At 39.2% G+C, this 25,523-nt stretch overlaps 1 protein-coding gene across 2 annotated transcripts in view; it reads right to left on the bottom strand.

Moving 5' to 3' along the window:
- The window catches only part of ZFPM2 (zinc finger protein, FOG family member 2), a gene marked incomplete at its 5' end in the record, with an annotated part of 320,839 nt that overhangs the window by 133,570 nt on the left and 161,746 nt on the right, over positions 1-25,523 (bottom strand). For both annotated transcript variants that reach the window (XM_082479322.1, XM_082479323.1), the window contains one exon: positions 24,984-25,102. In XM_082479322.1, coding sequence (XP_082335448.1) covers positions 24,984-25,102 — 119 coding nt within the window. The remainder of the gene's footprint in view (positions 1-24,983; positions 25,103-25,523) is intronic.

Genomic DNA, 25,523 nt, shown 5'->3' with positions numbered 1-25,523 from the left:
CCTGTATTACTGCAATCCAAGTTTAAAAATTACTGTATGGTGAGATGGTCAAGGGGTCTAAATGTCCTAAACATAAGGCTCTTATCTTTCTTTGCTCCAATGGCTGAAAAACCCTGCACCACCACCTCCCAGTTCAGTATTTCTAGCTAGCAGCTGCTATCAGAAACCTAAATAACAAAAATATGCAAACTTGCACACTAATTCCCTTTGGAGATAGATCTTGGCTGCAGCCCTGTCATAAATCAGAGAATTTCGATATGAAATGAGGCAAGCAGCTCTAATCATTTCTGCATTTCAAATTGGATCACTGGCTCAATCACTGGGCTTTTTTAAACTGCTTGCCTAAGAGCAAATGTGAGGCGGGAGATAATTCTGAAGAAATCTCTTCTTTTGTGGCCGTAGAACTCTTTTAACTGTTTCAAGACTGAAGGCCACATTTCAGTGATAATAACATATATCTGCTGCGAGAGATATGGATCCTTAAAGACATCTTCCCTCTCTTTCAACTCATAGAATTCCATCAATATCTGCATATATTATATATATTAATATATGTGCATGTGCATATGGGTGTTTGTGTGCATAAAAAGAGAGGGAGAGAAAAGAAGAGAGAAACATCTGACATGTAGCCTCAGTATATTTCCCTTTAGAATTTCTTCTTACGACTTGACTCGGTGTGGGTTTCAATTGCTGCAACGACCGCGTAGTTAACTTTTTGCACACATATACCCAGGCGCTTTGGAAATGTATTTAATGATGAAAACAAAACCGAAAAGAAATTAAAGGGGGGAAATTTAAGGTATGGAGTATCGGTTTCAGGAGTGCAGTAACCCTCACCTACCCAGGGTACGTCTCAGATATAAGTAAAAAAATACTATGAAGGTAAACGAAGGTCTTCAGTAGTTGTGTACGACATCCAAAGGCCTCCTCCTTACCCACCGAAGTCCTGAAATTCTCCTTTATTATACCATTGATTTTCTATTTTCATGCCTTATCTAAACTCTGAAAACAATACATCACAAAAATTACCCTTAAAGTCAATTACTGTGTAAACTGCATCCTCTTGACTCTTGATTTTTATGCTCAGAGTATCCCCTCTTTTTCACCCAAACGACACTACCGGCTTGTTGCTGTTTCAGTGTCCTCACCACAGTGCTTTGAAATTGAATTTAACTCTATTATCAGCAGGCTTTTGTAATCTCATGTAAGCCTAATAGCGATCAGATGGAATTTTACAGCTAAGCTCCCTGCATTTTGAGGACTAATTTAAAATGTTTATCAATTTTTTGTTTTAGACAGTTAAAAAAATATTCACCTCACCAGGGTTTTTGTCTCCTGTTTTCACCTTCTAACGCCTCATACACTCTTTTCCTTCTGGGAGCTGGATACATTATTTTTGGATACTAATTCTCTGTTCCATCCCTCTACATTCCCTCCTTTTAATAAAATTTAGTTAACTGCTTCATTCAACACCGATCCAGATTTTTGATGATTCTACTATCACTGCACAGTATTAGCGGTGCAGACATAAAGCAAGTAACACCGTTTTGGATTCCCTCATCTAATTTGAAAATATGCATCCCCGAATTCCGCACTGCCTCCCACACTTGGTTCTGTCAAGGTTTAACAATAAGCACATGTATGTATATAAAAATAGATATGAAAGTGTATCTATATATGCACTTTCTTCAGGCACCTTGACAGCTGCAAGGGCCATATTGTCAGTGTTCTCCCATTCTTCTGCCATGTACACACAGAAGGGAAATCTAAAGAACTTCTGTTGGGATTGCCAGAGATTATGCTGAGGAGCTCAGTTCACCAACAGACGCGTCCTATCTCATGGCACATAATACTGAAATCCAGATCAAGCGCATCCATGGAGTTCAAATGACGCTATGGGGTCTACAGTAGCTCTTTCTTCTTCTCGGTAACTGATCTGGCTTATTTGAAAGTCTCCGAATTCATTCCCCCTTATCCTGAATGAAGTTGGGAAGAAGGGTAAACCCAAACGCGATTCAAGTTCTCCAGAAATCCAAGCCTTTAAGCGCAGAACTGTTGGCTGTGGGACTACCTGAGATCAGTGCTCAGCAGCTGGGCAGGACCTGCAAAATCAGGCCATGAGGCAGGATACCTAAAACCCAAGCCCAGTAACACTAACCACCAGTCTGACGTTACGCTATTACTCTTCTATTCAAAACAATACATTCAATGTTAATACCTCAAGCCTCATGGGGTCTTGCCCGTTAAGTTTGAGGATTTGAATCTCATGAATGCGGAATCTGCATTGTTCTCAGCTGAGGTCACTTTGCTGTGCATGTAGGAACACGCGGGCTGCTTCAGCAGCTTACAAGTGTAACAGAATTGTCAGGCTCATTTTGAGCTCACCTCTGTTTCCTCTGTGTCTCAGGGCGTGCAATCCCCAAATCCTTGTGGTTCAGTGGGGAGTTAAAGCCATATGCTGAAGTTATTTTAGGAGTAGAGTAGTTGGGGTTACTTCTCTAACTCGTCTTAACCACCGCTGATAAATACTTCTAATAACCTTGCGTTATTCCACCCATCCCTCCAATATTTTTCTGCTTGAAAAGGACCCAAACTTCAAACAGCAGCCCACATTACAAGAGAGCAGCCCTATACCAGGTCTGAAATTACCCTCCAAAGCACAACATGCATCATGATTTAAGTGATTAAGGAGGTGCCAGCAAAAGTTCGATTGAGCAATCATTAGTCTTTTAGTGTATGTTATCATACTTGCCCCTCTCTCTGCATTGGTTTAAAGAGGCCTGGTGATTAATGTCAGCTTTCTTCTAAAAATGTTGCACAAACAAACAGTTCACCATAAAGTTTTAATTTTAGGTTAATTTTCTGATAGTATCTGTCTCTTCCTTGCTTGCACGGAAAACCAATGTCCACCGAAAAAATTAAAATTCAATATAGATCACATTGAAATGTTTAAGTGTGACCTCGGGCTGCTTCTGTAGAACACTAAATGAAGGTAAATTGTAACAGTTTATGAAAAACATCTGCTTTCATACAGATGTTTCTCATAACCACTGGCTGTAGCGTAGCTGTAGACAGGTGCACAGAGCTGCAGTATGCCACCAAGTTACACATTTTTTTCTCTCTCTGGGGATAAATAATATTTTTTACTGGTTACCACGCTGCTGCTGTTTTTCTTGTTGGCACAGCGGAGTTGAATTGCTTCTCTGAGCCTAGATGCACAGCAGCTTCTCAATTATTAAAATCCAATGCAATGTTACTAAAATCCTAATAGTTAAATATAATGAAGGATTCCAGGCTTCAGAATCCTAAAAAGTGTCAATCCAATATTATAATAATAGAGGAGATCAAATAAAAACCAGATCTCCATGGTACAGCACAGAAACGATCTCTACACACAGCCCTTCCGCCACTTGTAGGAACGGGATTTTCTTCAGGTGTGGGACCCAAAGCCATTTTGGTGGGAATTTCCCTTTTGGTGGGAAGTTCAGGCTTTTTATAGGTCCCTTCTTTTCTCCTCCCTGACCTCACCTTTTTAATTAACATATTCAGAATAAAGTAAAAAGTCACAAAAAGTACAAGGACCAGATATGAACAGAGACATTTGTTTTCACTGGGGTACTGCTACGCTGGGACATCGCTACACTGAGAGAAGATTTAAATTTTACTTTGCCTCTTGTCTCAAACGTTCACCTCTCCCCTTCATGGAAGAAACAGAACACTCCCACCATGCACACAGCCGCTACAGCATTTACACTTGCTGAAGTGTGTGTCGGTGGGTAACTGACTTTTAAACACCTAAGAAAGTGTTCCTGAAGAAATTGCTCTAAAGCAATGTGGAGGATTTTAATGAAAAAAAAAAAACAAAAAAAAACAGAGGCCATACATGGTGGTAAATCTCCTATTCTGGTTCCATGGTATTCAGCGTATTCATTAGTTCATATGAAAATCTGTGGGATTCCAGACAATTCCGTGTGTCTTTTGCTGCTGCAATGTGAAATTTCTGGTAAAATAAAAATATTTCAGGGCTATATACATATATATTAACTTACAAAAGAATGTGGTAATTTCTAAAACAACAGGTAAGTGATTACAAAAACATAAAGAGGGCAAGGATTGACTCTTGTCTCTGAGAAAGAAATAGTGTTTAGTGGGAAAAATTAAGGACTGCCTCTGGTATTGCATAGTATAGGGAGCAGCAGCTATAAAATTCCTAAATTTATTTTTTTTCTTCTCTTTATGGTTGGAATATTGAATACAAAGGAACTTTACAGAGAAATAAATAAAGTACGAACATTTTTTTTTTTTAATAGAAAAATACTAAAAAGTCAGGATCTACAGAATGTAAGGATTTCACGGAAATGTTGGCTCAGTACTGTCTCGCTTTACATTATATATATACACACTTCTTGAGAGTACACATTTTATTATGTCACTATCTGAATCCCCAAGTATAATAACATTTCACTAATTGTTGTGTTCATTCTTAACTTTCCCAAGTGCTGAATGTTTTAAATTTTAATTATGTACAATTAATATTGAATAAAGTTGGATTCCTTCATCGATGCCTTTATGAGGGCTGCAAAGAACCCATTGCTCTGTGCTCCACCTTTTAGGTCTTCGTGTCCCATTCCCATCCCCTCACACTCACTGCCAAAGGTACAACTAAACAGATAAGCAATTCCTCTGCTGATCACAAGCACGGTAGCCATGATTTCACTTTGTAATTCAGAGAACTTACTGAGTAATTGTTTTCAGATGATCTACATCATCTCCTTTGAGTTGGTTTGGGTGTTTTTTTCAATCTGGAAAGCCGAAAAAAACCTTTAAGATCAACCCTATTTCACGATGAAATGTGTCTCAAAATCTAAAACCTCTCAAAATTAAAACTCTTCTCCATTTCACTTCTGAAGATCAGTATAAAATGAAAGCAAGAAAGGTGGGTCATACCCTCAGTCTCAAGGAAACCCGAGTCATCTCAGCATCGCCTACAAATTCCTAAGTAGCCATGGATGACGAGATGACCATCTCTACCTGAGGTGTTTCCTCAAAAAGTATCTTAAACAATATCTTGTTCCCCAGTGCACAGCTAGGTTAAGGTGCGACAACAGGACAATTGCTTGTCAACAAAGACAAATGCCTAATGAGTGATCCAGGTGCAAAGGAATAAAATGCGCTACTCAAAGTAAATGTAATATATATATATATATATATATATATATATAAAAAAGGTTGAATGTATGATTCCAGCATCTTCATTTCCATTGAGGCTGAACAACACTAACTTTACGTCTTCCTGCAGCCTCATTGACTCAGCCAAAAATGTAGCTAAAAGCTCCTGTAGTAAGGGGATTCAATTAAAACAAGCACCCTTTTTCCAGTTCAGACCAGAGGTAATGCATTTCTTTTAATGTGCTCTTTTGAACGGTGAGAAAGGGAAGACTACTGTGTGATAAAAAAGATTTTTTTCCTCATTCTGCTTTCCATCTCTGCTTCATTTTACACAGGAATCTTTTCTCTTTACAATTCAGTGCAATTTAAGTATGCTTGTGTAAACATGGATTATACCACATCAGAAACCAAGTTAGCTATCTCAAGAGAATTTGTATCTCTGCTGTGTGTAAGTAAGCAGATTAATTCCTAGATCAGGCATTACCTAATGCATTTTCAATTCAATTTCTTCTTTTCTTTCTGCACACAAGATCAGGGAAGTGGGATTATTTTATTAATTTAACTAATATTTTGCATGTTTTCCCTGTTATCTTTCTTTCCTCCAAAAATTTTTGTTAGCTCCTAGTGTGAGCGACTTAGTACGAGCAAGGATGTGTAAAGACAAGAGACCTAAGCCCTCACTACCTTACAGAGAAATAAACGGCATGGGGAGGGACAAACTTTTCCTCCCACCGCACCACTAGGAATAAGGAATCCTCACGTATTTCAAACCCTGATCTACAGCGGCACATCCTGCCTGGGGTAAGCTCAGTTTTTGTATGAAATTTAAGAGAAGATTATTTATTCATTAACATTTATGCTGCTTTTATGGAAAATCTCAGAAGTAGCGCATGAGCCAGTTTGGTTTTATTACAGCAGTGCCTGCTAGCACTGTTTAAGGTAAGGGTCTGTCAACATATCACAAAAGCACGGGATTTACTGGGTGAGATCAGTCCACTGGCCCATCGAGCCTGCTAGCTTGCCTCTGGTAGTACCCATGTCTGACGCTTAAGTAGAAGATGGCACAGTAAGCCCTTAATACAGCTGACTAATTGTGTGCAATGTCAAACTTGGGCAGGGGCAGAGGCAAGAGACTCCTTCTCGCTCTCCGCAGTGTGCACCTACTGCCCAAAGGCAGGAGCTGACTACCTCCCTAGAACTAGCAAAGTAACGGATGTCAATAAAAGCATAGAGGTCCTTTTCAAGTCAGCCCCATGACTCGCCACAGCAACGGGTGTACCACCTTGATCAGGGAAACTAATCACACATTTTATTTTACACAAAATTACCATTCAGTCTTTTTTGCTTAAAATCAGCTCCAAAGGCTACTCCCAGGCATGTACTCAAAATTGCCTGTATGGGGTGGAACTTGAAATTAAGGGAGGGCAAGTCCTTGGGCATTGAGGATTGTGTCTTGAAGGCCAGCAAGAAAAAGGACAGAGAAATTAGAGAAAGGAGAAGGAAGCACGGCTGGAAGAGAAGAGTGAACAAGGACAGATTGCCCGAAACAGAAATAAGGAGACAAATATCAGGAGATGGGGGAAGGGAAAGTGAAAAGTTAAGAGAATGATGTAGATGGAAATGAAACTGCATGGAGAGAGCAGTTGGGTGCGGACAGAGTAGCAAAAGGGAAGCAATCAAAGCCAGCGACAGAACTTCACCTTTCCACAATGCTCCAGACTCTTTCCTGTTTAAGACCCTCCAGTTCTACATTACCAGGTGATCTCACAGAAATATTCAGAAGTTCAGAATATGAACAAGATGTCAAATATGGATGTCTCCATGAAGACATGGAACAGCAGAAACTATCAAATACATTACTAAACAACCAGCTAAACATGTCAATAAAGAAAAAAAAAAGTTACATGAGGGTAATATCAATGGCTGGAATTGATGCAGATCTCAAGGCATTTGGAGAGTCTTTGACTGAGTTAAGGACAGCAAGGACATTTATACCTCTTGAACTACATGTTGTAGTTGGTGCTTCTCCTACATAATAGTTTCCTTCATCCAAACCAGAACTCACCTTTGCCAGTATCTGCACAAATGCAGCTATAATCTATAGTGCGTGCTATGACATGTAAGGTGATCCTTTATGTAGCCTCAAACTCCCCCTGCTGCACAAAAAACCCACATAAACCCAACCAATCAACCAAAAAAGAACCCGGGGATTCTTTTCCTAAAATAAGCATATTTTTTTTCCCCCAGACATTTGTGAAATTAGTTATTTTAGTTGTCACCCCTTTCAGAGAATGATGTTCATATCTAAAGTTAAAATTAATACAAATGACTGAAGAGGCACGGCCTCATTACAAAGGATTTATACACAAACCCTCTTATCAATACCAACCTCCTAGTTCTTAGACTCCTAAAGACAGAAATATGGAGCTACAAATAACATTCATTTCCCAATTACTATGCCAACCAGCTCTTTTTATTATAGACTGTATTTGCATTTGACTGACTGGCCTATTGGAAACATACTGCTGCTAGACCATCATCAAGCCTTTTCAGTTTTTCAAAGACATAATCCAGACTATGCACACCAGTGCGCTATCAATTGGTTTAATCATTCCTTTCCATGATAAGGGATCCCACTCTTTGCAAATCTGGATTTTTGTTAAATACCTTCACGTTCCAATTTTAACCCATCAGTTACGAAACGACGGGAATTTTTTGCAGAGGAGTTGTTCACTGGACTTCTGTAGGAGTCGACTTATTTTCTGCTGTTTTTCATAGGTGTTACATTTGAGAATGTGTTCAAAGGAGCAGTGCTTTGTATTTGCATTTTCTTTACAGTTACTATCTGCATATAATACTCATAAAAAGTTTAGTCTTCTTTTCTATCGTGAATTGTCCACAAACAGACGGATTCTTACATGCCTACTTTTTATTCCCAATTTTTCAATGAAGAGTTTATAAAAACTAGTTTAATTTGCAGGCTGCTAATGTACAACTCTCTGGGTGTCTGCTCATCATTCCAGGGAATAATCTTGTACCACAGGCGTTTGTTTAACACGTAGGAAACCTGAGACCTCTAGAGTGCTTTGTACCTTGATCTCCCATTTTAGAAATGGTGATCAAATTGTACTCTTGTCCTGTTCATTGTCTGTAAATTCTTTCAGGAGGGAACTTCCTCTTTTTGCCATCTTGATTCAGACATTATAATAACAACAGCATGTTTATCTGTTTTCTGACATTTAATAGGCCAGTCTGGATACCAAGAACTTCTTGGGGCAGAAAGCGCAAGTCGAAAAAATAAAGTTACATCAAATAAACTCCTAGAATTCAAATAAATAATCACAAATACTATTCTGCATTATTTATTCAGGTATAACTGTCTCTATCTTCTCTTATGGCTTCTCAACCAAATTGTTTCAAAGTCAGGTTTAAAGTGAAGCTCTGACTGCACTGGCACACAATTTTAACAGAAGTCTTAAGCATGCTGTATGTGGCCAATTCTGGGCACTAAAGAATGAAATAAGCGGAATATTCGGTTATTATAAAGGGAAAATTATGGCTCTTCATGATTCTTTATTTGGGGTGAAAAAGGGGACATGCATGGAAAGAAACACACCTTACTTCTTCAGATATATCCAATTGTCTTAATGATGCTCTTGTTTTACACATATCTGGGAGTAAGGTAGAAAACCGCAGTGCTCTGTTTTGCATTGTGTCTAAAATTAGACTCATAGTGGTTTCAGAACAGGAAAGAAAAAGCCTCCTTTCTTGCCCCACTGAAGCACTTGGGATTCTACACCTAGCGCACCGTGGCCAAAAATACGGCACAAAGACTTCTGAAATAAAAAAGGACAAGCGAAAACTTTTGATATCCCATGAATCTGAAATTATGTTTCAGAATTAAGACAACAAAGAAACAAATAATAAGGACAATTACAGTTGTTCAAAAACTCAACATTTTAAAGAAATCAATGTTTAAATACTAACACTTCAAAATTCTACCAGTACATTGTTTTTCAGTGACACTCATGACGAATGGTGCCACCAATCTACTGAAGGCTATGTTGTGGGAATGCACGTGTGGGAAAACACCTACTTTTGTATACAAATACTGTAACAAAGTATCAGAATACTCAAGAAACACTTTTGGCATGCACCCAGGTTAAAATAGAGTTGGGCAAATAGAGAAAAATAAGTCTTAAAAAAATTCTGTCCTGCACTGTGACACAGATGTCTAAAATCTTGACACATTTCATATTTCAAAGATAAATTCTTCCCATTTTTTCAGGGATGATTTAGAAATGGCTCTGCTCCTCCCTCTATTTGTTACAACTGAAATAAAAGGTAAAATGAAATCTACATCTTCATCATTCATATTGTATCCAAAAGTATGCATTGTTCAACGCACACATGAAAATGCCTCACTTCTTATGGGAAAATACTGCTCAAATATCCTTATGCACATCTTATGGGGAAGAATTTCATCGATATAAATCCACTTTGATTTTTTTTTTATTTTATTTCAATTTACATTGCTTTCATATATGATATTAAAAGAGTAAGCAATGGCATTTAATTGAATCGAAAGGCAACACGATGATAGTGAATTCAGCCACGCTTTTACTGTTAACACTACTGCAATGATTTATTCGTTTGTCATTCCACTTACTTTTGTGTTTGAACAAATATAAATTACAGTTACATCTCTTCATAACTACCAGTTAGCACATATGTGATACTGGTAATGACAGATCGTATACAATTAGAAGTGCTCATGACAATATATAAGTTTTATTCTGAAACAGAAACTTTCTGACTTTGTCTGGTGAAAACTATCGCTCCTGTCATGTACTTTCACCTCTTTCAGAAAACAGTGTCATAAATTTAGTGATTTAGTGATTGGTGTGTCAAATGCATTACTGAAATGGCAATGAGTGGTAAGCACAGCCCTGGTCTTAGGACATCACTAATATTAGCAGTTCATCTAAATAAACTGCTGGGCATTCAAACAGCATCCCGTTTCATGAAAAAATACGGAAATTTATTCTTATTCTGCACTGGAAGGATTTAACAGATCTATTAAAATATCACTTGGAGCCATCCCCTCTAGAGCAGTTTAGTGGTCAGGGCACTTGCCTCGCACTGGAAACTGTGTGCGAGGCCCTTTGATGCCAACTCCAGGCACAGAACTAGTGCCATTCACATTTTGCAGTCCAGTGATCAAAACAAAGGGTCATTCACTATTCACTTTTTATTTTTAATTTATTCTGTTGGACTTTTTTATTTATGAGAGAGTAAAAATTAATGTTCTTGAGGAGAAAGGGGCATTGCAGCTCTCATACAACCTGTGCAATACCCTCAGGGCTTTGCTTTGGTTTCTTTGACCAAATCCAGTAGTGTCTTACAATAAGAATAGCCATATTTTTCAGCAAAACAGTATTATGGTGCTTTGTGTTTTCTGACTGTTCATCTCCACCAGTAACCGTAAACTGCTGACACTGGTGCCAGGTTTGGTACAGAGAGTTTTAAGTTGGCAGCATATGAGCTTCTGAGCTTTTTAAAATAAATTTGGCACCAGGCACTAAAAAAGCTCATGATCACTGATCTAGATCACATCCTGCTTTATCAGCAGAAGAGTTTAAAAATTCCCATCTAAATAAATATCCCCAATTCATTTGTATTTTCTTCCACTAGATTAATGCATATAAGAGGAATTCCCTGAAATCATCTGCAAACTCACTGCGTTTTTCACTCGCTATCTCTACAAAACTCACGTCTGCTGCTTCAGTGTGATGCAACTGTTGTTTATTATACTCATCTTAATTATCTCCATCTTAGCTTTTGCCTCCCACACTTGCTTGTTGCCATTGTATTCACGTCTGGTCTGAAACCAGGACCTAAGCTAACCGAGGCCAGCAGCTGTCTTTTTAATATCAGGTTCAGACAGAGTCTAGCACAAAGGCGCACCAGTTCCCAACTAGAACCTCAACATGCTGCAGCGCTACAGATGTTAAATATCATAATAATGATTGTATCTTCCTTACACGGTGATTATTAGCAAAGCTGTACAGCTTTCAAAGAGCCCTTGTTTTTACTTTTCACCAGCAGCTGAAGCAAAGAACACATTTCCATTACAAGATGAAGCTGTACAATCTCATCCAACAAATGATCTCACTCTGACCCTCACACTAACTTTGCTATTAAGCAAAAACAGGCACATTTTCAAATATTGATTCCAACTAATGTCTGATCCTAACAGGCACGATCTTATCGGGGCCCCACTATAATAGAAGGAGTGTCAGAGTTAAACAGAATAGGTTTAGATAAGATCACAATCTTCCTCACCACGATGTGATGTTATCACCGAGTGAGTATAGTATTTGAAGTAATTATCATTAATAGATATTGGCAACAGGAAGAGTGGTCACCGCTAAGATCAAAACAAATTTGTGCATGATAAAATAAAACAAGTTTTAGCTGAATGGTGGATATGGATATGTTATGTGCCCAAAGAGACTTTGCTGCCTTTAATATTTCTTTGAAATGATGGATATTCAATTAAGAGAGAAATATTGAGTAGCAACATTGCTACTTTAGTTTGTTCTGCACCTCCTGGTTTGTGGCAAACTGCCACTTTAGCCATCCTGCTGCTTTCCTGATGTCTGTCTTGACCAGATGTCCCATGCCGTGTTCTGTGGACAGACCCTGGTCCCAGGGTTTGCCTGAAGAGCCACGGCCACAGCTGATATCATGGTGCCCCTCTTTGTTAGCAGGCAGCGGAGCAGCAAGGGGCTGTCTTGCAGGAGGTGTGGGAAGCAAAGGGTCATCTTTCTAGACTTTGAGCCCTACAGCTGTTTTGTTATTTGAATTATTCTTTGCAGGAATATGGGGCACGGGATAGCCCCACAATGGGCTAGCCTAGAGGACTGGGCTCTGAGGTGAGTGCGGGCTGGGGCACAAGCCACAAGAGAGGTACAAGGTTGACAGACATCAGGCTTAGTTTGAATTTTGCCTCACCATTTCATTCTGATGGTGGCAGACTTTCTGCATTTTCAGAAAGAAGAAGGTACTGTAAAAGGAAACACCTGCTTTGATGTGGCAAATTCTCTGTGAAACTCTTAAGTCTTTCTCCCCTGAAGCTGTTAGCATGTAAGGCCAAAACAGCACAGAATGAAAATAATAATTTATAGCCCTGGAAAAAATGTTATCAACCAAGGAAAACTGAAAACACAGGTATAAAAAAAAAGAAAAAAAAAAGTCAGTTGATAGTTATGTGTGCGCTTTTTGTAATGAAATAGCACAAGCACAGCTAAAATTTCATATACTGAAGCTATGCAAAAAAAACACATGAGAAAAGGGAGCAAATCTAACCCCCCTTTAACTATTCATCATTAATAAAAATAACCAAGTGTGCAACATGTAGAATTAAAAGGGCACAATCAGATTTCCAAAGAGCAATGTTCTCTACATTTATTGTGATAATAATATTGAACTCTAATATGCTACTTTTCATCCTTACAGCACTTACAGACATTAGCTAATTAAGTCAATTTAAAAATAATATTCCTAAATTAATAAGGTACTTCCCAAGATTACCCAAATATTGGTCTTATACACAAAAACCCACACACAGCTTTTCTACTTATCTTCATGTATTTGTCTTCTCAAATGTGTGATTAACTCCAGAGCACTGAAATCTTTTTGATAATCGCTGAAGATGAATGTATCAGGACAATCAGCAGCATATGGAACACAGAATGCTGCCAGATGTTAACACACTAAAATAAAGCAGAACCATCCATGTACTCCGTATCTTGTCTAAAAATAATATACTCATTGACCTTAACCCTATCAAACCAGTCCCATCTTCAAGGTCAAATAAAATAACAAATATTTATCTTCTGTGAAGAGGTTTATAGGCTGTACATGCAGTGTTCAGTGTCACGAAATGCTAAGCATACCTCAGCCCTACTGCTCTGAATGAAAGCTTGGGGTGCTCAGCACCTCCCGCTGGTGCTCAGCGCTAGGCAAAACCAAGCCCTAAGTGCATATTAATGGCCACTTAAAATCTGTGATTGTTGCACACTCCCTTTCATGGCTTTACATTTTTTCAAAGGCCGTATATGGAAACAGAAAAACCACCTAGTTAGAGTAAAAAATACAGGTATAGAAACCATGATCTCTAACACATACTTCATTTGGAAGAGATATGCGTATATGTTGTCTTGAAAAAATAACTTCAACAAGCTTTGTTAACCCAATACATTTTTGAAGTGATAATATCAACGCAGCGTACTGCTGCATCTCTCGCGAGGTCAAATAATGCGCTGCAGTATCCTAAACCAGACCTTGCAAGTCCTCCTGGTCCAACACCACACAGAAAACAATGAGAACACCATGACTGTATTTCTGAAGAGTTCAGGAGACCTCACAGTTACGGTAGTTATAGTGAACAAAGAATTAGATCGTCAAGTATCTTTGGTATGACTGACAAGGAAATGCTTCTTAGAGGTCAGAAAAGCCATTTAGTCCCATGTATGCCACTAGCCAGAGCAAGCGAGTAGGTGCTACTACAAAGCCACTTTCATGCTGCAACAAGTGCTAACAATTGGCTTGGGAGAGGGAATGTGAGGAATGTTAAGGAGGCACAACCACACCAAGTGGTCTCACATTTGTGAGAGGTCAAGCTTCAAAACGTGGGTATCCTTCTCATCTCCCACTGCTGAATGTGGTGGCGGAGGGGGAAGAGTTTTCAAAAGTAATCAGCGCACGCGCAGTCATCTACGACACGCAGGTACCTCTTATTGTTACTGTATGCATGAAAGAGATTTACCAGCACAGAAACAGTACCACAAAATGAGCACCGAGGATGCTGGTGATGCCAAGAGCCTCCTCACAAATGCTTCCACATCTAACCCATGGTGTGTTCTCTATTTTTCAGCCTGCCTAATCGGGGCTCTGGTACCTGATAGTGGATGACTGACTAAAGAAATCAAGATTCAGCTTACTCCCTGAGGCATGCTGTACCGCCAGATCAAAGTGCACACATTTGGCATCCTGAAAATGCAATACCATTGCTCTCACTTTGCAAATCTCTGACACAGAAAGCTGGGACAATGATCCTTATAAATCAGACAGCATTTCCTAAAAAAGAGGTACAGAATGCTCTAGAAATAAAGTCCTAAGTACAGATGAAAAAAAAATGCATTGAAAAAGTGACACTGATTTAATATTTGATCACGCACAGAGTGTTAATTCTAACTTTAGTTAGAAAGAAACTGGAGTGGGAAGGGAGAATATTCAGAAGAAAAAAAAAAAAAACAACAAACCTGCAGGCAATTGGGAAGGGACATGCCAAAGAAATATAGCTGCTTACTTCCTTATCTCCCAGCAAGCCCTTGTTATATTTCAATTAGATTTTGAAAACGGTATCCTATACTGGTGTGACCAACTGTGTAGCTTGCTGTAACGTCCCATCTGCCATTTTCTGCAAAAAACAGTGTCTCATTCTGGTCTTTTAAAAGCAATCTTGAAATATTTTAGCTACCTGCAGGCGTCTCTGGGCAGCCAAACAAGCGAAGTTGGCTGCAGACATTTCTCAGCATCAGGGTGCCAAAAGGCACAGGGTCATCTGCTTCTTCTCCTTCCCCCACAGCACGGCTCAGCTGCACCTACACCGCCTCTGTTGTCTTGGTCCAGCCCATTCTTAAACACACCAGCCACAGATTTACTACAGCCTTTCACTCTCTGTACCGTTAGGAAATTCTTTTTCATATCTAACCTAAACCTGCCTTGCTCATACCTACACCTATGAGTCTGGCAAGTTCACCTAAGGCAACCCATCATATTCTTCCATGGACCATGATCCAGGTGGATCCTAGAAGCGAGGGAGACCCTCCAGCACAGAAGTGACAGGATTAAGAGGGTATTTTGGCTTGGAGGAGGGGAGGTGGTTTGGCTGGAGTGAGAAGAGAAACAGAAGTAAGGTAAAACAAGTGGATCCCGAAAGAGAAGAATGCAATCTGAAATGTAACAAATACAAATGCAACTACAGCCAAGAGGAAGAAACACCAGAAAAGCAGACAGGGGTAAGACTGACATACTATGAGGTCCGCAGTGGAACTAAAAATCAGCAACAGCAGAAGCAGACCTGCTTCAACACAAGCAGAAAAGAAGAAACTAAGATATTTTGCACTTACTATTGTTTTCTGCTTTCTTTCTCTCTTCCCTTTATGCTAATTTGTCCTAGTTTTCTTCCAAAAGTGAGTACAACAGCTTGCAGGAGGGGGAGAGAGGGAAGAATCCTTCCTCACCTCCCCAGCACCGAGGCACACCTCCCTCAGCTCCCCTAAACTTGTCTTTAATGTCCTCACACATGGCAGGAGTTCCAGTTTCGTCTTTTAAAAATCGTGGTCACTCATCCCCCAGATCAGAGACTGTCATGTGGAAAAGAAAGCTTCAAAGAAAAAAAAGTATTTTAGGAAACGTGAGATGCTTATAAGTACATAAATAATAATAATTACTAACATATATGAAGCTTTTATTAAAAAAAATCTCTTCTATGCTTTTCAGATATCAAATCAAACGTCAAAGCCAAGATATAAAATACTAATCTGTGACAGGGAGAATTTTAAATTATAAGACATCTTCTCAGAGTGAGCATAATCTACATAAACTATGATGATATCTCAAATGCTATGTAGTTTATTCTAAATGCATCACTAGCATTCAAAGTGCTATCCTTCCCTTAGAGTACAGCAAGGACAGTATTCTGCCTATGTAAAACTCAATTATTCCCTAAATATGTTAAAAGAGCTCAAATAAAAATATATATTATTGTTGCTATATTTAATGTTTCACAAATTGTGAAACATTTTGTAAATACATTGAAATATCTTCCCTTCCTCGCTAGTCTGTGAAACAAATGATAAAATGCATTAGTGAAAAGAAAGGGGGCAAAAGTTTATTAATTAATACTAAGTTATTTAAGATGGGACATGACTATGAAACAATACCAAATCTGACGAGGCTACGTATACAATTTATCACGTATGGAATATCAGGACATGCACAAAACCCTGTAAATGAGACAAATCTTCAGACGGAGTAATAGCTGCGCATCCCTCGCTGCAGCCTTCCCCCTGCCGCAGGTGGTCTGGGGCTGGCAGGGAGGGCAAGGACGGCAAGCGATGGTGCCTCCCGCGCTCTTCGCGGCAGAGCCCTAATGGCTGAGGGCTGATCATCTTTTCAGCTCCCCTGGAGCCTGAGGAGCCACCAACGGGATTAGATTGATGAACTTGTTCTCCAGACTTGATAAATGAGGCCCAGGACATTTACAAACCCCACTCAGCACTTAAGATCTCAGGCCAAGCTCTGTATTGCCCATATTTTAGTAGAGCAAAGTAGATCCGCTGCAGCCGGAAAAGGACAAATTTTGCTACTAGCTATGTGGTATTACTACTTCATTAGAAAAGGAGCTATAGCTGAATGGAGAAGAAAGTTCAGCAAAGTGTTAGTATTTCAAATAAAAGCGACTTTTAGGACCTAATAACAATCAGTACTTTCTTCTGACTAGAATATACTGTTTTTATATACTCACAAACACTTACATTGTATATATATACATGCATAAATACATATGCTTACAATATTTACAATTTTTTTATATATTTATGAGTATATATATGCATTCACATATACTGTACTAACTACACTTACTTGAATACTGAGGGTTTTTTTTATTTGAAACATTCAAAACTACACTTTCACAGAATGCAGCTAATTCAACTGGTAAAGAAACAATTAGAAATACCTTTTATTTCCATCATTCTTGAAAATTTACAGGCTACTTCTCTCAAGCATATTCAGACAGAAAGGGAACTGACTTTGGGAATTTTGACCATTCCGTTCCACACTGTGCAGAAGTGAGCAGCAAGCAGCCACTGCCTTCAATGAAACCTCAGGTCCTTTGCTTTACTTGATGTCATTTTATTTTTATTTAAATGAAGATAGACAATAATTTAAAATCTCGTTATTGTTACTATGATATGTTATCTTGGTCTGCACTTTAATTAGCACAAACAAATTCTGACACCATCAAAATGTGAATGTTCTTTTCACACCAAAATTTTCTTTACAGCACACTTTATAATAGAATCATAGAATCGTAGAATGGTTTAGGTTGGAAGGGACCTTGAAGATCATCTCATTCCAACTCCCCTGCCATGGGCAGGGACACCTCCCACTAGACCAGGTTGCTCAAAGCCCCATCCAGCCTGGTCTCGAACACTTACAGGGATGGAGCAGCCACAGCTTCCCTGGGCAATTTGCTCCAGTGCCTCACCACCCTCAGAGTGAAAAATTTCTTCCTAATATTCCAAACAATCGCCCACTTTTGCCTCCACAAGCCTTAGGGAAATCATCTGTTGATGTTTTCATAATCATGTCGCTTGCATGTCCAGTCAGTACTGCCACAGTTCCACAGGCAACAGCATCACAGTGCTTTTCTCCACTAACAGTGTAGACTAAGGCTAACTATCCTTGGGCAGGCATAGCTTTATGTGTGATTGCCCCAAAGAAACCCAGGAGCATCCAGGACATCTTACTTTCTAGTGGTCAAAGTGAGAACACAAGCCTCCAGGTCTTTCAGTTCAGTGCCGACTGTAATCCTTGGCTTAACAATGCAAAAGTCTTTGTCGACACAAGCACCTTCATAGCTTTAAGTTCCACTGAAGTGATGGAGGTAGAATTTCCTATGCTTGTTCTACGGATGTGAAACTACTGAAAAAAATGTGTCACCATTTTAGAAACTGAATTCTTTCAGAGTAAAAAAAATTGTGTTCTTCAACATTTAGTAAGAAGTAAGTTATTTCAAAACCTGCTGAATATTTAAATCTGACATTTTATATCTGCTTAGTCTATAATACATATGTTTCATAAATAAGAAGAAATATCCTTATAAAAAGCATGAATTTTAAAAATTTCCACAGATCACAACATTAAGGTTAAATTCCCCATCTTAATCATGGGTGTTGAACTCGTGCCTGTTAGGTATTTCAGTGTACTGAGCTGCATGAATGATCTTAAATGGAGCTAAAGCAATTATTTCTCTCACCCAAAGTTTTTAAATAAGACTACATCTCATTCTAAGAGTTGTGTTATAAATTTAGCAAAATCTACAATAGCAAAATAGCCATTTCAGTCTTAAAGCCCGTGACACAGAGAAGATTAGACTAGATGGCCTTAGTCTAGCAGCACAAGAACATGCTGCCGCTGCATGGTTGATTGCAATGGTTCTCTCTAAACAGCGTAACATGCAATATGTGCTCCAGTACACATTGTCTTCTCTCTGCTTTTCCCCACATCCTAAAATGGAAGACCTTGGAACTTGCAGATTGTGTTTCCCTCTGTTTCTGCTGTCTGGGAGGCCCTGAACCAAATTTTCTTGCCCTTTTTCTCTCCCAGGCTTTTGACCTTGCCTCTTCCCCCTGGGCCATCCCCTCGCTCTGCTCTCAGAAGCTCCCTGGCAACGTGCCCCAGGGTACATGCCCACTTTGAGAAGGACCCCGTACTGAAATGAAGCTTGCTAAAATAGGACAGATAGATAGTTTATCAAGTTTTCTCCCAGGGAACTGAGTTAGTTTAATGAAAATGATTGGTGATGTCTACTACTTAATTACAACAATATTAGGATAAAGTATGCTTAATGGAGATGCTTAAGCAAGCACCAAGTAACTGAATTATTTTAGAAAACTTTTCATCGTAGTTTTAAACAAATGATAAAGTTCTGCTGTTTTGATAAACAGGTGTCAAAATGAACCATAGGTACGTGTAGTCTTAAAATAAGGCTGTAGCCAAGGAAAAGAGGTTAAAAAACAAAAACAATTTTATGTGAAAAAACACTATTGACATGATACTATATTCTGGGAATCATCACAGAAATAAGGAAATGAAAAGAAACAATGTAATTTCAATCCTGTCTTCCTGTGAACATTTGCGGTTTGTTTTGTTTTGTTTTCAACAAACCATATTCGTATGTCCCTTAAACTTTTAATATCTTAAAATTAAGGTTATGGTAATGGCACGCAGTACTAACACAGTGTACTAACAGCATTTAGACAGAGATGCACAATCAATGCGCACCTTCTTTTCAAGGACCACATTGCTTCATCACCTCTTCGTGTTTGTCATGGTCCTCATAGCAGGACAGCGCTCTGAGAACTACTTTCACAAGCTGGAAAAAACCATTTTCAGCTTTTTTCAAAATAGGATGTTTATTCAGATCACTACCGCATCTTGCTATCATATTAGTAACATGTTTTAAATTAACTCTGTTGTGTAAAAGTAAATAAGGGAGCAGAAATAACTAATTTATTTTTTAAGAAAAGAAGCATCTAAACTACATTTACGCATCAAATTTTCAAAAAAAGTTCTCTGTCATTGCATTCCCCTCAACTCCGTGTCTACATAAATGGGAGAACACTTTATAAAAGCTGAGGCAATGCGAGTGGATGTGTTCTCAAAGACCATTGTGAATGACCATGTGGACGTCCACATGATCTCGGCATATCTCCATTTTTTTTAATCTTTCGCTTTGTATGAAGTGGCCAACCCCGACACTCGCAGAGCACATCAGCACATCGCCATAGGTGTGACACAATGTGATGTCCAGAAGCACTGTTACATTAACGTCTGCTCGTGTCTCGGACAGAAGGAAGTGGTTTTAAACCAGTTTTAAACATGAAGAACCTGACAGGAACAGCAGTAAAAATGAGAAAGAAATGCTTTTGCAGTCACTTGAGGTGCTTAAAGGCATAAACTCGGTATAACAAAGATCAGAATCAAGGTTCATTACTCGACACACTATTGTTCATAATTAAATATAAAAATGGCTCTGTGCTAATAAGAACCAAAATCCCCCTCTGCAAGTATCTGAAGATAAAAACTGCCTTATCCCCTTCTGTGTTTGAACAAGAGAACCGGAGACTACAGCCTGACTACAGCCTGAGTACAGCCATGCTACCATCCGTCGCGGTGGCCGTACGGCACCTCCAACCAAAGTGCCCAGCAAAGCCGCGTGCTGCAACTCTGAAGATTAAAAGTTGCTGGTTACTACAGATATGAGGTTTTTGACCCAAAGTGACCAGCCACAGATTAGCGAGTGAGTAACTTAACTGCATTTTGAACCTTGGCTCCTCAGCTCCTCACACGCTATCCAGTCAAACGGTTTCATGAGGATATCTTCCAGAAGAAGTGTCACTTTGGCGCCAAACCTCCCAGATCCCATTAAAGGGTCCCTGCTGTATCCCACTGCTCGCCTGGCCCAGCCCTGCACACTTTCATCCCACGGATTCCCTTCACAGCCACGTTGAATCCTCTTTTCCTTATCAGGCCAATACAGGCCTGCCCCGCGCGCTCCTCCCTGCGACAAGACGACGAGAATGGGGGGCAGGATCCAGCTGCTCATTGTTTTGCTTTGCAAAGCCCTGCCATGGGCACAGATTAACACCAAAACCTCGATGGCAGCAGCCAAGGGAAAAGGCCTTTCAGAATGCCTCCGCATGACTACCGGAGCAATGGTGTGACCCACTGCTCGACACCCATCATGGGCTACGCAGTTCTGTACCGTTTTTGTTTCCAAGGGCCTCATTCCCACCAAGTTGTCCCCTCAAACAGGGAAAATATTTACAGCTGGGAAAAAGCAAGCAAATGGCTTTTTCTTAAATGGGCTGCTAGTGCCTTGAATTTAGAGCTGCTTAGGCACAACAGCTACTCTTTCAGTGGTTTGTATGACCAGTCTAGAGGGGTCTTCTCTTCTCACCTGCCTGTTCATATTAGACTTGACGTTTGTGCAAACCCATTTTCCTGTTAAAGATGGGAATCACAAGCTAGGAGTTTCTCGCTTAGAAATATATTCCTCCCTACTTGTAGGTACCCACAAACTACTGAATTTTCTGTGATGCAGCAAGGTGCAAAGTAGGACCCTTCCTGGTGAAACCAGTGATTAAATTGTGTCACCTTCCTTGTAGACCCAAGTTTTCACCAACTAGCGATAGAAAGGAGTATCGTACAAAACTCTTCATGTATCTGTCAAAACAGCAAGATTATATTAAATCTCAAACAGAATCTGGAAACATGTAGGTGATCTCTTTTCATTGTAAAGCAAGAGAACAAGCTCTTATTTTAGAATTCCCCTTTCCAGGCTTGAAAAGATATTCTTGTGCATTCCATTTTCTTGGGACTATCAAGTATTATGGAACAGCTGATGGAAAGTGGAAGAAGTGGAAGGCAATGGAAGGCAATAACCTCTATGCCCAATTGCACAGACAGATAAAAACTATGCATGCAGATGAAAGCAGAACAATTTTGCCAGTTTGCCAAAATGACAGGAACAGATCATTAAAAGTATCTAAGTAGGAGATCTATCACTCCAAATATAATAAAAGTATCTAAATAGAGATCTATAAATATTTAATAATGATATAAGGCATCCTTAAGTTCAGATTGAAATGGAAACTAAATGCCTAGACAAGTTTTAAGATCTGAGACGCACTCTTTGTTGTTAAAACCAACGTTCTTCAGATTTCTGGTGACTGCATGCAGACTGTTTCTTCAATAGTAACAGCAGTGCATGATTTCATAAGGGGTTTTGATCACTCTGTAATTCATGAGTATTGGCTAACTCCTAGATGAGAAAACTAAGAACTTGATCAGTCACTGAGCTTTTTCTACTCTACCATTAGAGTCTGAGTATTCTGCAGCCCTGATACGAACCTTCTCTACCGTATCTCCCGGCAGTGCTGTGGCACTGCTGGTGAAGTCAACAGCTGCTATTCCTACTGCAATTGCGAACAGCGCTTAAATCATTTTTGTTCAAGGTACCCAACCTTCCACTACTCTGAGATGTATATTGTTAATATACTTCAAGACAGAAACTTGAAAGATCTAAAAAGTATTTGACATCTGGCACGGTGACTCAATTAATTATCGTGCTGAATTAATTAGCTGGCTCTGTCTCCTGAGCCAACAGCAGTGAGACTGTATTCAGCAACACAGCACTGCTGAAATAAGAAGCACTTCAACAGGATATTACGTGTACAGGCTGTATACAGTGCGGAGTACAAGGTTAGTAAGTAAGCTGCAACTGTTACAGCGAGGTAATGAATCCTGTGAGGCAGTGTCACATTGCTAAGACTAAACAGTAAAGTCAGATAAGACACTTTTAGTCAGCCACAAATATATTTTCCAATAAAGAGATCAGCTGCAAAAATGGTGATATTTACTCACCTGCGGTTCCCTAATTTTTTCTTTCCTGTCCTCTCTATACCAAAAATTCACATTAAAGCTCTTTTCCAAAAATAATCTTATGTTTATAACAGTGTAATGTTGGAAGCTCTCATCCAGAAATGAACTAAACCTGCTGTCAGCTGATGTGAAAGTTTGATTGAATTCTAGGGAGGTGAGGCTTTACCCAAATATGCTTTCCAAAACAGATATAAATAACTTAAGTAAACAAACACAACTCCCCTTGTAAACAACAGAGAGCATGTACACTGGTGAGAAAAGTCATAAAATGTGTCAAGCAAACAGAAAAATCATAAATAAACCAGAATCCTTTTAAGAAAAAAAAAAAAAAAGATAGAAAAATATGTAGAAGCTGGCACTGGGTTTGTGTTGCTTAAACAGTATATTAAAGTTCTATCAAAAGGTTTACATTTCTTCACACAGCATTTTAAAGGAACAAATGTAGGATTACAGGAAACATCTGATGTTCGGGAAAAAGAAACAATACAGAATAATTCAGGTTGGAAGGGACCTCTGGAGGTCATCCAGTCCAAACTCCTGCTCAAAGCCGGACAAACTTCAAAGTCAAATCCAAATTTGAAGTTAACTCAGATTGCTCAAGATCACATCCAGTTCAGTTTTGACTACCTCAAAGGATGGAGTTGCTCAGGGCACAAAACAATAATGCCGAGGACTGCACTTCTGTTTACAGGATTTTTTCAGATTTCCAAATGTATTTATATTAGTATGAAAAACAAAAGTAAACTCTTCCAAGTGTTAGCAAAAGTAGACTTTATGTTTTCTAATTTGGCAAGAAAAAAATGAGTATCGTTCCAGTTTAGGGAGAGAGAAGTCCTGAAGATTTTCATCCCATATCTCTCTGAGCTGGGTTGAGGAAGTTGTTTCATCCCATTATAATCACCAAACTCAGCTCACTGTTTAATTATGAGTTCATTGAAAACAAAATATTTTAGCTAAATGTTTTTGTTACAGAAAAAGTGGTATTTGCCCAAATTTGCAAAGTAATAACAGACTTTAATATATGCCTTGCGCTACCAAAAGAGGAGCAAGCTCCTGCTCTACATCTTCTTCAGAAAACAGAAACGAAACAGTATGATTAAATGCTGACATGTTGCAAATTCATCCTAAGAATATCTGATAATGATAACATTCATAGTGAAGGGTCAATCAACATCAACTCCCATACTCAAACATTATCTTCAAGTCTTATATACCTGAGGAAGTGGTACAAGTGGACAGGGCAATAGAGACATTGTTTATACTTCAGATTAATTCTCTGACAATATCTGGAAAGGTGACCCTGTATTGAAAAAAAGCAACACATACCTCTAGAAGAGGGGTTTAGACAATCTTGGAACATACATCTTGGAAAATGTGTTTCAGCATTTACAGTGTCGTACGAGTATTATCAGTAGATGGTTCCTTTCAAGGACTGAAGCACTGTAGATGCCAACTACTGGTGACAGAGTTTCAAAAATGTAGGTATCGGCCATAGCAGGTTATTCTGAGTATCTGTGTTAAATATTTTAGCCCTTCTCCCTGCCCCCTCCAGTCTGCAGGGAGACCTGTGTTCCTTCACAGGGTGATTCATTAGGGTGAGAGGAAACAGCCTCAAGTTGCACCAGGGGAGGTTCAGATTGGATATTTGGAAAAAATTCTTCACCGAAAGAGTTATCAAGCACTGGAACAGGCTGCCCGGGACAGTGGTTGTGTCACCACCCCTGGAGGTATTTAAAAGACATGTAGACATGTCGCTTAGGGACACGGTTTAGTAGTGGACTTGGCGGTGCTAGGTTTATGGTTGGACTCGATGATCTTAAAGGTCTTTTCCAACATAAACAATTCTATGAAATAATACTGAAGCTCAGACTTAAAACCAATACAAACAAGAATGAAATGGAGACCTAGGAATGACATGATCTTCATTGCACTGCACTGAGACCAGCAAAGCATTATTTTTAAGTAATATGGTCCACATACTTTCTGCAATCAGAATGAAAAACAAGGGTAATTGAGAATATATCTTAAGACAGGTGCCTTTTGATATCTTTCAAAATAATTTTAATCTGATGAAAGATCTTGCTATGTTCAGTAATATTAACATAAAGGCAAATTTAATCAATTTTATCCTAAAATAATGGAGCTATCTATTTTCTGTACCATCCATTAGTATAAATTAAGTATTCAGCAATTAATGCCATGAAAGATTTAAAAAGCCACGAAAAAATCAGCTGTTACTACTGGAACACAACAGCTTGGTTCAGCAAACAAGGAAGTGACATTTTCCTTCGTCTGTAAAATAACAAGTCTAATACTATTAACCTGTGCTCCAAATAACTTTACGTGGACGGTTGCCATCGATGAACTCATTGGAAAAGAGCCAAATCCCACTGTCCGCAAAAGCTAACAATGCCTGTTTTCAAATGCTCCGCCTGAGTAGTAATTCAGGCTATTCCCGAAAGAACGACACACGATATCACGAAGCGAAGCGCCTGGGAGCATCTACATACCAAGGTGTTATTATTCAGATCCATCTTCCCAGCGAAAGGCCCCCATGTTGTTCCAACCGGAAGCTGCTGCCGGCTCTGAATCTTGCGCTCCCCGTCTTTCTGGACCACCTCCAACTCTCCTGCAAACAAAGGAAACAAGCAGTGTTGAGAGTACTTTCACTTGTGCCTTGACAACAACCACCTCTGCCTTTGTGTCGGCTTTCTACGCACAATGTTCTGAGGACCCATATAATGAGAATTAATTATGCTTGTCTGAAAAACAACTGATCTTGTCATCCTGCAAAAGAAAAACAAACCTTTTTCCTTTATAATTATATTCAAATTTGGTTTAGAAAGTCCCGTTCCTTTCTTGCATCTTTTCACACACTTTCGAGTTTGAAGGCATTTTTATTCAGAATAGCAGTTTCATAAAAGTTCTTAAGAAATGCTGAGGAGGGGGGAGATGACAGCTGAAAGGGGAGAGTGCAACAGCATCCACACATCCTGGTGCATTAACCAACCTGATGCATTTTCCTGTCACAAACCCACATTCTGAAGTAT

The sequence above is a fragment of the Vanellus vanellus genome (genome assembly GCF_965231255.1).
Source record: "Vanellus vanellus genome assembly, chromosome: 2".
In the NCBI taxonomy this organism is placed as follows: Eukaryota; Metazoa; Chordata; class Aves; order Charadriiformes; family Charadriidae; genus Vanellus; species Vanellus vanellus.
The sequence above is the reverse complement of the archived record's forward strand: the minus strand, read 5'-3'. Positions and strand labels throughout refer to the sequence as shown.